This window comes from Homarus americanus, unplaced genomic scaffold (genome assembly GCF_018991925.1).
Source record: "Homarus americanus isolate GMGI-L3 unplaced genomic scaffold, GMGI_Hamer_2.0 scaffold23458, whole genome shotgun sequence".
NCBI lineage: Eukaryota > Metazoa > Arthropoda > Malacostraca > Decapoda > Nephropidae > Homarus > Homarus americanus.
The window spans coordinates 484,200-500,000 of NW_024726569.1; the positions used below are offsets into that span (position 1 = coordinate 484,200).

Below are 15,801 nucleotides of genomic sequence, written 5' to 3' on the forward strand. Positions count from 1 at the left end.
CCAGCTCCGCCAGCCAACATTTGTAAGCCCGTGAAAGAGCAAGGTCTTCCTGGCCGAAATTTGTGTGGGTTTTAGCGAAAGTATATGAGCTTAATAGCGGTAATAAAAGAAAAAGTTAGAGTAAAAGGAGACGGAGGGATGAAAAGGAAGATGTGCTACCCGGAACTCGGAAGAGGGAAGGGAGGCGTAGATATGGAATTTTGTTATTGCAACATTCGCAATGGTCGTTTGCAGGGAGGTAATGTTGGCTCCGGGCTCTGCCATTTGCCCGAGTTTTGTTTACATTCTGAACCTGCAGCTGATGTGCGCCTTCCGTGGCTTGTGTGTCCGACCTGCTTTAGAAATCCCCGTTGACAGTAAGCTGAAAATGTGTTCCTACTTAAAATATCAAAACATAAAAATACGTAAATGTTCCATGTATAATTTTCCACTGTTTAACTTGTACTAGAAACTTTCATAGCGAAGTGAATGCATCTCTTTACTCAAAATATTGCGAAAATAAAATGAAAATGCCCCCCCACCTCCCCCATGTATATTTTTGTCAGGCGTAACAGAAGCGCTGGTAGCAAGCTGAAAATGTATTCCTACTCAAAATATTAAAAAGAAGAAAACATGCATGAAAATCCTGGTGTATATTTTCAGTCTACGCACCAATAGGACGCCGAGAGCAAGTAAAAAAAAATACCTCTCTGCTCTAAATATTAAAACAGGGAATAAATTTGCTGTCTGAACGAACTAGAGTTGAAAATATCTATTCACTATAATCAACGTAAATCATCAAAATCAGAAGAAAGTAATTATAAAACCAAGTAACTAAAATTATAATCGAAATTAGCAATCATAAAATAATAATAAAAATAATATATAAATGTGTTGCTATATTTTATCTGACCCCCAATTAAAACTTACGTAGTAGACAAGTGCAAAAGATTTCTCTACTTTAAATAGTGAAGGGAAAAAAAAACATGAGAGCTCGTGTGTATATTTTGTGTGTGTCTCTGTGTGGGAGCAAGTGGAAAATATCTCTCTATTCAAACTACTGAAACGAAAGACTAATTACTCACAAATATTTACAGTCGTTTCAACCAACAACAAATATGATCGAGAATAAACCTGAGATATAATAATAATAATAATAATAATAATAATAATAATAATATAACAACAATATTAATACTAATACTAATAATAATAATAATAATAATAATAATAATAATAATAATATAACAACAATAGTAATACTAATACTACTACTAATAATAATAATAATAATAATAATAATAATAATAATAATAATAATATAACAACAGCACCTCATTGTATGCTGTAAATAAAAGGAAAATTATATACCTAAATTGAAAGACAACGAAAAATAACAATGAAATGAAAATAATAATGAATAATGACTTCATTATATACAAAAAAATATGGATACAAATTAATATTGTATATAAAAGAAATATAAACAATTTAGATAAAATATTAAGTGTTTATCATGGGATGAACAATGAATATATATAATGAGAGTATTGCAAGACTAAATTATTATGAAAATAAATAAATATATAAACAAAAACAACACAAAATTAATCAACAACAAATAAATAAATAAATAAATAAATAATGTACATGAAAAATATGTTGAAAGTAATTATGAACAATGGCTAAACGTATAATTAAACAAGAAATAAAAATGAGTAATGGAAAAATATATTTATTAATTTTCTAGGACTTGTGTATGTTTGTGTGTACAGAGAAGACACGCGGCACTGACAGGTTATCAATATATCTTACCCAGAAAATGCAAAAAAAAAAAAATATGAAACTGCAGCTGAACATTGGCCCCCCCCTAAAAAAGAAAATAATAATAATAATAATAATAATAATAATAATAATAATAATAATAATAATAAAAATAATAATCATAATAATAATAAATGAGTCTGCACGTGTTCTCTGCCCCCAGTTAGAATTCAAGTCAGAAATAAAATAAAAATCTCTCGTCTAAACATTGACGGGATATAAAAAAAAATAAATAAAAAATAAACCGAAAATACGCCTGTTTATTTTTATTTTTTGTTCGACCTTTAATTAAAATCCACGTGAGCAAAAAGAAAAAAATTGAAAATATCATTCGACTCAAAAATATTATAATGAAAAAAAGTAAATGCAAAATATGACCGAGTATTTCTCTGTTTTGGCCTCCAGCAGAAAAATTCCCCTTGATGGCGAGTAAAAAATCTTTGACTTCTGGTTAACATCATAAATAAAAACAACTTTGAAAAAAAAATCTGCCTTCATTGTACTCCCAGACGAGCTTCACATGAATAACAGACCAGTAAATCAGTCTTGAAATCATACATAGTGAAAGAGGTGAAATGTGACCCTGATAAAGGTATTTGCATGACCTGGTGATGGGGGTAGGGGGGGGGGGGAGATAACAAACTAAGGCGGTGTGTGTCTTGAGGAGATATGAGATAACGAGCAAAAAATGAGCCTTTCTTTACATTATTCGGAAGATTTTTTTTTATAAATATTTGTAATAACAGAAGACTAGAATGCCTGAGTGATGTGTATGATGGCAGACAGACAGTCAACCAGATGAGATATACCACCCACACCATCAATCCTACGGGAAGAACACGAGTTAAAACTTCGTATTAATCCCGAACTAAATTTTAACCTAATACACACGAGTACTGTAACTAATATAACCCGTACCACATAACACGTTTGATTTCCACACCTTATAACAGTGTTTCAATGAGTACAGTCACGCCAGACAATCCTTCGACGACGCTTGGCAATATCTAACACCTTGTGGCTTGTAAAGGTTTAAGACAGGTAAGACACTACTCTTCTTAATAACATCATACTAAAAACGTAAATAAATATACAAAGGAAAATATAAAATCAAAATCCTACTTTCCTACCGTGCATGACACTCAACGGGCGAGATATTAGCCAAAAAATAATAATAATAATAATAATAATAATAATAATAATAATAATAATAAGCTTGAAGGAGTGAAACATTTATTATTATTATTATTATTATTATTATTATTATTATTATTATTATTATTATTATTATTAATATTAATATTATTATTTATTATTATTATTATTTTTATTATTATTATAACCTTACACAATACGATGGAAAAGTCGATACACATTCATCCGGTAGTATTTTAAAACTCATAATGAGACACAAGTGAACAAGATTTCCTCATTTACTGCATTCATTAAAACACATTAATGACGCTATGAATAAACTTACACTTTTAAAGATTACTCGTCAGACAAGCGTCCTAAAAAAAAAAGTCAACAACATTACAATATGAATAATGTCCGTTTGAGTGAGCCGCTGTACTGAGAGCGACTCACCACAAGGACATACAAACTATTAAAGCAGATACGCGTCTATCATTAATATCATTCAACATTCTTTTTTTTAGCATGAGGTAAAATGAATGAATCGAGGTATAAACATATGATTTGTAATTCTCTTGTTAAATCTCTCACAATATATTACCCTTCTAGGATTAATTTCTCCATGTTTGTATTTCTAAATTCTCAAATTACTTTTTTTAATGCAGTTATTATCTCTTGCAAATATTATCTTTATGAAAAAAGTGTAGTCACGAAAAAGTAACAATAATATAGGAAAATTTTTGTATAAGTTGTGTTAAATAAAGTATGATAGCACAACACTCCCAAGATAACACAACACTCCCAAGATAACAACAAAATACTCACAAGATAACGACACAACATTCACAATATAACAACACAACACTCACAGGATAACGACACAATACTCACAAGATAACAACACAATACTCACAAGATAACAACACAATACTCACAAGATAACAACACAATACTCACAAGATAACAACACAATACTCACAAGATAACAACACAATACTCACAAGATAACAACACAATACTCACAAGATAACACAATACTCACAAGATAACAACACAATACTCACAAGATAACGTCACAATACTCACAAGATAACAACACAATACTCACAAGATAACAACACAACACTCACAAGATAACGACACAATACTCACAAGATAACGACACACTCACAAGATAACGACACACTCACAAGATAACAACACAACACTCACAAGATAACAACACAACACTCACAAGATAACAACACAACACTCACAAGATAACGACACACTCACAAGATAACGACACACTCACAAGATAACAACACAACACTCACAAGATAACAACACAACACTCACAAGATAACACAACACTCACAAGATAACAACACAATACTCACAAGATAACGACACAATACTCACAAGATAACACAATACTCGAAGGATAACACAACACTCACACGTTCTAAATAATTCTACATAATATTTCAACATAATTTTCTGCCTGGCGGTGTATTCACATAGCCGAGGCCTCAGTTATCAGTGTGTGTGACGCGCCACCAGAGACCAACACACAGGTTTTTCAATATAAGATAAGAAGTGAAAAGGTCACCTGTTATCTGTACTCTATTCTATCATACGCGAGGAGAGGCCAGAGATAAGAGGGAGGATGCGGTAGTGGTGACAGAGGTCGAGGGAGGATGCGGTAGTGATGACTGAGGTAGAGGGAGGTTGCCTGAGGTCATGGTGTGGGAGGTGATGTTACTGTGAAGGTTTCTGACAATACGAGGGAGGTTGTGTCAGGTCAGGACATCATCTGACCTCGTGAATATTTGATACAAGAGGTCACGAGAGGTCAAGACTCTGAGTAAAATGAAGTGACTTTTTTGACAGCCTGAAGGAGGTCATCACAGGTCAAGACACAAACTGACACCATTTAGAAGTTAAGACAGGTCAAAGTCATGTGATGTGTGTGTGTGTCATTACGGCCACGATAGTACATCAGGATAACAAGTGGGGTCACAGGTCAACAGAAACCAACCTCAATTCAACCATTTAACGGGGTTTTTTCTATTGGTATCTCTATTTCATTCCATTTCCCAATCATCCTCTCTCTCTCTCTCTCTCTCTCTCTCTCTCTCTCTCTCTCTCTCTCTCTCATCCAGGAAACACCGTGCAAAAAAAGACCTATTAAGTTAATGAAAACGTACACACATATAGGGAGGAAAGTCAAGCCTGTTTATAGTTAGTATATCGCTGTTGCCAATTACGTTCATAGTTTTCATATCCGTACAACCTGGCCTCACCTGCCCTGGTAAAGGCTTTGGGGAGTATTTATGAATGGATAACACTCTTAATTAGTTACTTTACTGGAGATATTTTATCCTTTCATTTCTACAGTATATCTCCTCTCTCTCTCTCTCTCTCTCTCTCTCTCTCTCTCTCTCTCCTTTATCCTTTTCACACACACACACACAGTTCTTTTCTCTTTCTGTACTGATATTTCCAGTCAGAATATAACATCAATACTAATTTTTCATACTACCAAGATTCGACGACCACAGTTCCTCAATGTTGTATTACCGATCATCTACCACCAGTTATGTACCCCTCAATCTGTATGTACCACAAATTCTGTATGTACCACAAATTCTGTACCACCACGAGTTCTAACCCATCACTTGTGTACCGTACATCTTTATACCACTTAGTTTTACATAACGAAATTCGCACCGTCAATTCCGAATAGTGCCAGTTACGGACCGCCAATTTGCACGGTTTGAACACAACGGCTGGTTTTAATTCTTTATCAATTGAGAACCCGACGGTGTATGATCCTCTCCCTATATTCCCGGACCTTTTGAATAGAACTCTAGAACAATGTATTTTTATTTCCATATAGATTGGGGGGAGAACAGAGAAGCCGGTGCAATTATTCCAGCCTCTGTGTACACAATGGCCCCAACCGCATATTTTTTTATAATGTGTCTTTGCCTGACGTTCTCCCCAACACCGCCCAATAACACCAAAAACACTTATTCATGTGTTTGTTTTTGTTTTGTTGTTGTTTGGTGTTTTTTTTTTGTTTTGCATTCCCTCTATGGACCAGGTGTAAAAAAAAAAATAAATAAAAAAAATACTTGTTCCCTGGTATTGTGTTGGATATTATTCACTAATGGACACCGCTGTCAGCAATATTATTTTTAGACTTGGCAAAATAAACGCGAGAGTGACAGCCTTTCACGCCTATTGTCCCGTACAGTTCACAGTTCAACAAATTATTGGGAGATTCTCTTTGAGCGGAGTGACGGTACATATTCCTTTTGATGAACACGGGGGGGAGGGACAGGGGTGACGGGGGGAGGACGGGGGTGAGGTGAAGGACGGGGGTGACGGGGGGGGGGTTGTGAGCTTGTCAGGCATATTTTATTGTTGTAAATTGAATTATTTTGATTAATATCTTTATCAACTTAAGAAATATCTACGATTATTTTTTCACGCACAAGATAAAATGACAACAACTGGTATATATACATCAATAACTATAAATGGTTTATTTTGTTCCAGTGTGTAAAATAAAAATAACAAACTGAATGTTCCTGATTTTCGCAAGCAAATTATTAATATCTGCAATACCTCAGAAACATCACTTTTCATTAATTAATTTCGATATACCTGGAGAAGAGAAAATTCTAATAGCCAGCAACTTCCAGCGAGCCAAGTAATACCTTTCTAATAATCATAATCCTTTTACCTTCCACAAACCTCAATAACTTCTGGGGTTTCATTTCGAGGAATCAGTCAGTGTGTGTGTGTGTGTGTGTGTGTGTGTGTGTGTGTGTGTGTGTGTGTGTGTGTGTGTGTGTCTGGCAAATATCAACATGACGCTGTTCAACCTCTGTGTATAACGTGTGTGTAGTTTTTTTCATGGTACCATCACGTCAGTTTTAACGTCAGTGTATAATAATGAATAATGATGAAGAATGAAGCCCACCAGCATACATGAGTTTAATGAATTAATTATTTCTATATTGTGTAACTGCAATTTATGTCGTGTTTTTTGGGGGCCAGTTCAACATCATTAACAATTAGAAACCTGCACTATAATTTTAATAATAACTTTCCCCCCTGTGTGTGTGTGTGTGTGTGTGTGTGTGCCATAATGTAGGTCATCCCTGGTCATCCCTTGCTGTGTGTACCACCGCAGGTCAACAACATATAATGCACCACAACAACATAATCCCCCCCCCTCCACTTACATCATCCCCAGACCAGCCAGTACCCTCCACCCACTGTGCTATCATCTCTAATTCTCTCCCCCCCGCTGGTGTGTTATCATGCCCCTGGTACACTATCATCAGGTCGACACCACTTACCCCCTATTACTATCATTCCATCCCTCTGTTTACTTCCGCTGCCATCATCCTGCTATTTATTTTGATCAACGTACCGTCACTGGGTCCCCCTTTTGATCCCGTCAGTGTCCCTTTAAATACCCGCATTTGGAGCCCACAACCCTCACTACCTCATCCACCCCCCTCCCCTCACTCTCTCCTCCGTCTACTGTCCGTATCTTCTCCCCTCATCCCCTCCTCCCCCTTCTTTCCCCTCTTAATTATCCATTTACTCTCGTGTTTGCAAATAAGTATTCAGATGCAGATGTTGAGGATTCTACCCCTGGTTTTAATGGCTCTATCCCTCCGCAGTTTCGCCTGTGTGTGTTATGTGTGTGTGTGTGTGTGTGTGTGTGTGTGTGTCTTATGCACTCGAGAGGATCCACCCAACTCATGCCCTTGTGTTGTGTCTCCTGCAGGCGAGGGTCGAGTCCCGCGGATCACCGAACACCCGACCAACTGGACCGTCCCGAGGAACGACCCCGTCACGCTCAACTGCGACGCCGAGGGCAGACCCAATCCTAAAATCACCTGGTATAAAGACGGCGCCCCTGTCAAGCCCTCGCCCCACCGGTTCATCCTACCCACGGGCTCGCTCTTCTTCCTGAGGGTCTCCCAGAGCAAGAAGGAGAACGATGCCGGGGTGTACTGGTGCGTGGCGAGCAATAGGCTGGGCAGCGTCAAGTCTGCCAACGCCTCCCTACAGATTGCTTGTGAGTACCAACCTTTGTATTGTGTTGTGAGGGAGGGAGGGAGGGAGGGATAAAAACACTAAACAAACACACATGAACAATAAACCATATAAAAAAATACACAAGAGCAATAGAACAAACAAAACAAAATACACATAAACCATAAAACACACAAAACAAACTACACGTGAATAATAAAAATACCAAAAAAAAACAAAAAACACAATTCCACCCACCTACACCATTGTCTTGAGAGAGAGAGAGAGTCCTCATTTAATTACCTCGAGCATACTCCCACAAACCAGTGGTATTATATGAAGTGACTTTGAAGCCAACTGCATAAATTATATATATCTCCCTGTAGGTGGAGTTTAGAGATAATAAAACCATCCTAGAAATGAGCCAATTATACCTGAGAGGGCAAGAAAAATACAACCCCAGGGCCTCGGTACCTAAGAACACTGCAGTCCCCCCCCCCCTCCGCCCCTTTCAAGACCTGGCCAGAAGATTGTTTGAGTGATGAAACCAAAACATTAAGTTCACCGAGTCCTAATTGTTGTGAATGTGAGCATCATCATAGCGTCGTGCCGGAGGGTGGAAGAGGAGGATGAGGAGTAGGAGAAGGTGAAGAAGGAGGAGGAGGAGGAGAAGGAGGGGGAATAGGAATAATTTAGTAAGAGAAGGAAGGGGTGTGAAGGAGTGAGGGGTGGTGGGGATGGAGATAATTTAGGAGGGAAGAGGAGGAGAACAAGAAGGTGGGTGGAGAAGGAAGGATGGAAGGAATAAAGTATGGAGAGAGAGAAAGAAGAGGAACAGCACCATCAGCATGAACACAACTACAACGAAGGGTGCGAGAATAAAGGAGGAAACAGCAAAAATAAAAGAGGAGAGCAGGTGAGAGGAAGAGAGGGGAAGAGCAAGGGGAAATGGATGAGAGAGCAAAAGGAAATAGAGGAAAGTGGTATGCAGAGTAAGTGGGGGGGAGAGAACAAGGGAGAGAGAGAGAGAGAGAGAGAGAGAGAGAGAGAGAGAGAGAGAGAGAGAGATGAATAAAAGAAAACAAGGCTGAAGTCTTAGTAACCTGTTCCATGGTCCGGAAACTGAAAGACTCGTAAGATATTTTCCCGTTAAGAGAGATAAGGGACAGAAATAAATTACGGTACTTTCTATGTATAATGTCGTAAGTGTGTTGTAGCATCTCTTAAATAAGGCAGGTAGATCTATCGAATAATTATACTAGTCACAGGTTAATAATAATCGACAAGGGATTATACCACTACAGGTTAATAATTGACAAGGAATTATACCAACACAGGTTGATGCAAAAAGACGACTATGAATTATGGGGTTAATAGCATAATATTATAGACGTTGAGAGAGAGAGAGAGAGATGCACTACAGTCATTCATCACACACTGTCAGCGGACCAGCAGTGTTGTGTTGCCCATCGCCACCTACTCCAGAGGAGACCTTCTCCTAGCGCCTGATCTCCTAGGCCAAGGTCTCTTAGGTTAGGATCTCCTAGGTAACGATCTCTACTTCGTGGTCTCCTAGGTCACAATCTCCTAGGTCATGGTCTCACTGGTTATGGTTTCCTAGGCCACGGTTTATTACCTCACGGTCTCCTAGACTACAGTGATCAGGGTCAGGATCTCCTAACCCACGATATCATAACTCAAGATCTCCTAGCTGGTTGCCTCTATTTCACGATTTCCTTGCTCATGAACTCCTACCTCAGGTTATCTTGGCCACCGTTCATTTGACCATGGTCTCCTATAGGTCACAGTTTAATACTATATTCTAGGACCATATTTCTGGTCTCGTTGAACTAGGCATTACAATTGTGCTCTCTCTCTCTCTCTCTCTCTCTCTCTCTCTCTCTCTTTCACATTTTATCTCCCAGGATCAACTAGACCTTGGCCTCCAGAGGGTCCGGTAAGACTCTTGGAATCCAGAAGAATGGAGATCTGAGCAGTTGAAATTTTCTTTGAGAAATAGTTTTAAAGTTTTAGTTCCCAGGGTATTTATCGTTATAATAGACCCTCCGTAAGTATACACAAACACACACACACACATGCATAAACACAAACACACACACACACACACGTATACACACAAACACAGACACACAGTTAATTTCTGTTTTCCAATCTACCCAAGATTTTTTTTTACATAACTTAAAATTATATAGACGTTTTCCTAACAACGAGATCACTAGATAAATAAACACACTTACAGACAGATAAACAAACAGACAGACAGACAGAGAGAGACGTTCTGAAACACCCAACTCTGCCACCACTACACTATAACATGTAGTACATATACCCAGGGAACGAAAAGCGAAAATTGTATTCCATATACCGGGAAACTCTCTCTCTCTCTCTCTCTCTCTCTCTCTCTCTCTCTCTCTCAGTCAATTTATACTTTCCTTCTATCTATCTATCTATCTATCTGGCCAGTGCCCCTGAGCCACATCACCGGGCCATAAGCGCCTTTCCCGCAGTAATGATGGCCAGGATTGTCCGTTAGAGTTGGGTACACACCTTCCCTCACCAGCGGCAGGCGCAGCAGGTGACTCAGTGGCAGGCGCAGGAGGTGACTCAGTGGCAGGCGCAGCAGGTGACTCAGTGGCAGGCGCATGAGGTGACTCAGTGGCAGGCGCATGAGGTGGCTCAGTGGCAGGCGCAGAAGGTGATTCAGTGGCAGGCGCAGGAGGTGACTCAGTGGCAGGCGCAGCAGGTGACTCAGTGGCAGGCGCAGCAGGTGACTCAGTGGCAGGCGCAGCAGGTGACTCAGTGGCAGGCGCAGGAGGAATGACAAGAAATTTAGCATCAGTAGTATAAGCAGCAACAACATTGTCAGTAGCTGTAGAATCAGGGACAGCAGAAACCACAGCAGCAGGAGTCACAGCACCAACAGCAGGAGGAGGAGGAGGAGCAGGAGGAGGAATGAGAAGCAGCAGTAACAACACACACGAAGGTTAAAAAAAAATGAGTGAAGGAAAATGCGATGGACCAACACACCATTAAGGGATAATGAGGCAAAGAAGCCAGGCCGATGACACCACAGACACAAAACACTGACCTAAGAGTTCCTGCCACCACAGCAGCTGCAGGGGTAACAGCATCAACATCATCGTCAGGAGGAGGAAGAGGAGGAGGAGGAGTAGTAGGAAGACCATTACTCCCAGTGGTGAGCTTCTGATGGATTCAAGAGCAAAATACTGTAGTGTGATATTATGTTGAGGCTTATATACGGTACTCTCTCTCTCTCTCTCTCTCTCTCTCTCTCTCTCTCTCTCTATCTCTCTCTCTCTCTCTCTCTATCTCTCTCTCTCTCTCTCTCTCTCTCTTCCCCCATCCTACCGCTCTCTCTATTTATATCTTTATTTGTACATATCTCCTAGTCTCGACGAATCAATATACAATATGTACATAAGACTAGGACAATACCACCCCCCCTCCCTCCCTCAGCACCACCACCATGCATCAAGCTAACACTCTATCTCTGTGCTTTCCAGGGATTTACACACTGCTGTCTGTGTGTTTCTCATGTTCCACTATTATCTCACGTTGCTGTCTCTCATTTGTTATATCTATCATTCTATCTATGCTCTCTCTCTCTCTCTCTCTCTCTCTCTCTCTCTCTCTCTCTCTCTCTCTCTCTCTCTCTCTGCAGTAATTATTTTTTCTCAATTTTTTTAGTTTATCGTCTTATTAATATCTATCTATCTATCTATCTATCTATCTATCTATCTATCTACCAGTGATCAATATACAGAGGTTTAATTGGTGGTTAGGTTAGGTCCTCTCAGTAGTTAGATATTAATAAATGAACGTAAATAATATATATCTATGTGAGAATTTATCAGGGTGTAGCGACGCCAATAAACCAATACAGGACATTAAAGTGGTCAGAGTCATACCAGGCGCCTCTCACACGGCCCCTCTAAGCGACACCTCACCTCTCCACACCTCTCTTATGACACCTCTCGCGCTCCTATGTCCTTAAGATACCTCTCGCACTGATCTACTATAGCCTCTCTCTCTCTCTCTCATAATGCTTTTTAAATCGCCTTCTCTTTCTTCTTCTTGCAACTAACAAGCAACGACTACCCCTATTTTTACTTCCAAATCTCTCAACTCCTCCACCTCTCCTTTCACTTTTTTCTTTGTCCCTCTCCCCTCTTCCTCTCATTGTTCCTTTTACACAATAGTTTCTACCTAATGAATTTATAAGAATTTTTCGTCTCTATATACAGCCAGTGTGAGTATAACAAAGCAACACACGGATCAGTCGTTCATAAACACAGGTGATTCAGAAACAGGATTGAAGTCGACGACGCAAAGATAGGAAAGAGAGCTGCATCAGAGGACGATTTATAAATACATTTAACGGGGGATTTAGAAAGTGAACACAGAGGCCAGAGACGTGGAAAATGATATTCAATACAGATAAATAGAAAGACTTATTCTTTGGAGACAAAAATACCAAACATGAATATATTAAGAAAAGTAGATAAAAAGACCCCAAAGACACAAGACAACAATAAGCTACAGAAGAGCATTGTTAGCCATCATAGCTACAGACTTTGAACACTAAAAACTTAAAACAATGCTCAGTCTCTAACGTGCAGTACTCGGACCATATAAAGATTACTAACAATAAATTACCATCAGGGTAGTTTCTCGTCACACCACCTACGTCATCCCTCCATAATGACCATCCAGTGACCAACATTGGGCCCCTCTGAGGACATCATTAAACCGATGTGTATATCAGGACGACCTACACAAGCTCTATGTTAAAGTAGGTAATATCGCGAGTTAATGTTACAGTAAGTAAACAAAGCCAGCGTGAATATCTCTCCTCGTTCACTGTATGATCACTTCAACTGTTCATCTCCCTGCACTTGTGGATGTGTGCCTCGCCTCGCCTCGCCTCGCCTCGCCTTGCCTCGCCTCTCCTCTCCTCTCCTCGCCTCGCCTCGCCTCACCTTGCTCCAACCTGCCGGAGAACCTGGAGGTAGGAGGTGACCTTTCTTCACCTTCCGCTTCCAATAAAATTTCCATGTTAGTTCTACATTTGATGATGTATTAGTATTTTCCTCGGCTGGTCACGGTGCTGCGGGGTGAATCTTCTGTTGTCCTGTGTCGAGAATACACAATGGGGAAACATCATTCAGTCGGTGACCTGCCAGAAACGAATAAGTCCTCTGTTATATGATTTTCCCCTGTACTCTTCTTCCTCTTCCTCTCCCTCTTCCTCCTCTTCTTTCTCCCTCAAGGCCCTGGCTCATCCTGCACCTCCGTCACTCTCTCACCAGCCTTACTATGTTACCTCACTGCTCCTTTTCATTGTCACAAATCCTTCTCCTCCTCTCTCCTTCCCCTTTACACTTGTTTCTTTCCTTTCTCATTCCCTTTCCTTCCTCTCTCAGTCCCCTCCTTTCCTCTCTCCTCATCTTTCCCCCTCAATTCCTAACCCTTTTTCCCTTCCTTCTCTCTCATTCCTCCCCACATTCTTCAGCCTTCACTCTACACCTCCTTCTAAATCGTGTTTACTAAGGTCCTAACCCCCCCACTCCCTTTCTCTCCTCTCCTACTCCACCCCAACACCATATACCGGTAACCATCTCTTTTCTCTCTCCCGAAAACGAATATGCGCTCTCTTTCTCTCTTCCATCGCTCCCCCTTTCCTGCCCCCCTCCCTCTCCTACCCCTCCACCATCCCCGGCCTGCAGCTGGTCACCTATTAAGCCAAGGTAAACAGTTCATTGAGAGCTAGTGTCCCGCCGCGGTACCACCTCACACCAGCCACTCCGACCTACAAACTAGTTCCCAAGTACGCCCATCACCTGTACGCTTTTTGCAGAGGGATGATACGCTTGAGGTAGAGGGTGATGTGCGTAATATGCGAAGGGGAGAAAACGCTTTCCGAGTTTAAGATGATATACGCTTTCAGAGATGATATACTTTTATACGCTTTCAGAGATGATACGCGCTTCCAAGGGGGTGAGATGATGTACGCTTGTCGGGGGTGGGATAATATACGCTCTCTGGGTGTTAAATGAGATACGCTTTAGGGCAGGGACTATTCTAAGAAAACTTTAATGATACACATATACAGATGGCACCCCCAAGACCCCATCAAAAATAAATGATATAAGTGAAGAATCAGACATAAACTGTAGTACATGTAGGGCAACTTTTAATAATGTAGTAAGGAAAAATAAAGAAGCGGGATAAATTTAGGTAGCAGTGTTACTTTACTTAATATCGAAGAACCTACTGTATTGATTTTAATGACATACACAGAGTAGTTTTAATGACGCACACTTACAATTACATAACACACAAAGTATATAATGATACGCGTTAAAATAGTGAATGGAAAGCAAAACACGGAAGCATAGACAAAGGTATAAAGCAGCTATTAGGTAGTATCACCTACGCCACTCTAGACACCAAGTGAGTTATCCAGCCATTATAGGTAAGGTGACCAGACTAAACACCTTCAGCTGAGCCAACAAAGATGAAGGCAAGAATTCTAAATCAGCCGAAAATTATTTTGTCCCCGACACCGAGGATGTTTGAAAGTTTCTTAACTAATTCACTTAAACTACGACACACACACAAAAAAAAAAAGGTATTCTCAAAGATTTATACATTAATTCAGCCCATAATCAGTTCACTTAAACTACGACAATTGTAGAAATCACTTTGAATTGTAAGTTATTTCCCCCCTGAACTGAAAATAAGAGAAGCCACGTTATTGGATCTTTTAACTGACCACAAAATAATGGATTCTCAAAGTGTTTTCATTATCTATTTCCTTAAATGGCATAAGGGTAAACAGCTCTTTAAGTTCTTGCTACGGATCCAGTGAAAGGCGTTCCCACCTCTCCAGTTAAATCTACGAGCCATTAAAACACCGTCTCTTTTTGGGGGGTTGGGGGGGTGGCCGTAGTATAAGCGAACGAGTAAGAGCGTTCCCACCACTGCAGTTACAGGTGGATGAACCAAACACACAACAAGCCTTGGGAGAATCTGGGGGCCCGGTCTTATGAGATTAACACTGGCGGCCACACTGTGATTTCTCCAGCGGGAATTATTGGTCGCGGGGGGATTTCACTTGTTTTCTCCATTTGTGTGGTTGGTGGTGGTGCTGTTGTTGTTGTTGTGCCTTTATTTACTGCCTGTTGGTGGGATATTTTGTGGGTACCTGAGTTATTTCGTTGTTGTTTAGCTGCTCACTCTCTCTCTCTCTCTCTCTCTCTCTCTCTCTCTCTCTCTCTCTACAACACTCCTCACAACATAGCACCATTAATAACACAGCACCTCATTCCAGCACTCCGCCCCACCAACACAATAACCTGCCAGTGACATCCCACCTTCAGAAGCCCCAATAGAACCACCTTATGTGTAGTTACGTGAGTGTGAGAGCTTTCCTGTTCTCTGCCCGGCTGGTTACATTGTTTATACAAGACAAGGGAGGAGGGAGGGGGGGTGAGACAATAGACCTACTGGGGTGAGGGGGGAGATGGGGAGTGGTTACGGGTGAGGGGGTAGAGATGAGGGAGTGGTTACGGGTGAGGGGAGGAGATGAGGGAGTGGTTACGGGTGAGGGGGGAGAGAGATGGTGAGGGGTAGAGATGAGGGTGGTTACGGGTGAGGGGGAGAGATGAGGGAGTGGTTACGGGTGGGGAGAGAGATGAGGTGGTTACGGGAGGGGGGAGATGAGGGGGTTACGGGTGAGGGGGTAGAGATGAGGGAGTGGTTACGGGTGAGGGGGTA

The 15,801-nt window shown here is 40.5% G+C and overlaps 2 protein-coding genes across 5 annotated transcripts in view; both read left to right on the top strand.

Annotated features, from left to right (window-relative positions):
* Positions 1–220: 220 nt before the first annotated feature.
* LOC121865649 (roundabout homolog 2-like) overlaps positions 221–15,801 on the top strand; it is a 54,481-nt gene continuing 38,900 nt past the window's right edge. Inside the window, exons 1-2 of the mRNA XM_042365176.1 lie at positions 221–356; positions 7,730–8,023. Of these exons, the coding sequence (XP_042221110.1) occupies positions 221–356; positions 7,730–8,023 (430 nt within the window). The remainder of the gene's footprint in view (positions 357–7,729; positions 8,024–15,801) is intronic.
* The window catches only part of LOC121865646 (roundabout homolog 1-like), a 214,204-nt gene continuing 206,136 nt past the window's right edge, over positions 7,734–15,801 (top strand). For all 4 annotated transcript variants that reach the window (XR_006088784.1, XM_042365170.1, XM_042365171.1 and 1 more), the window contains exon 1: positions 7,734–8,023. The gene's annotated coding sequence lies outside the window, so the exon portion shown is untranslated. The remainder of the gene's footprint in view (positions 8,024–15,801) is intronic.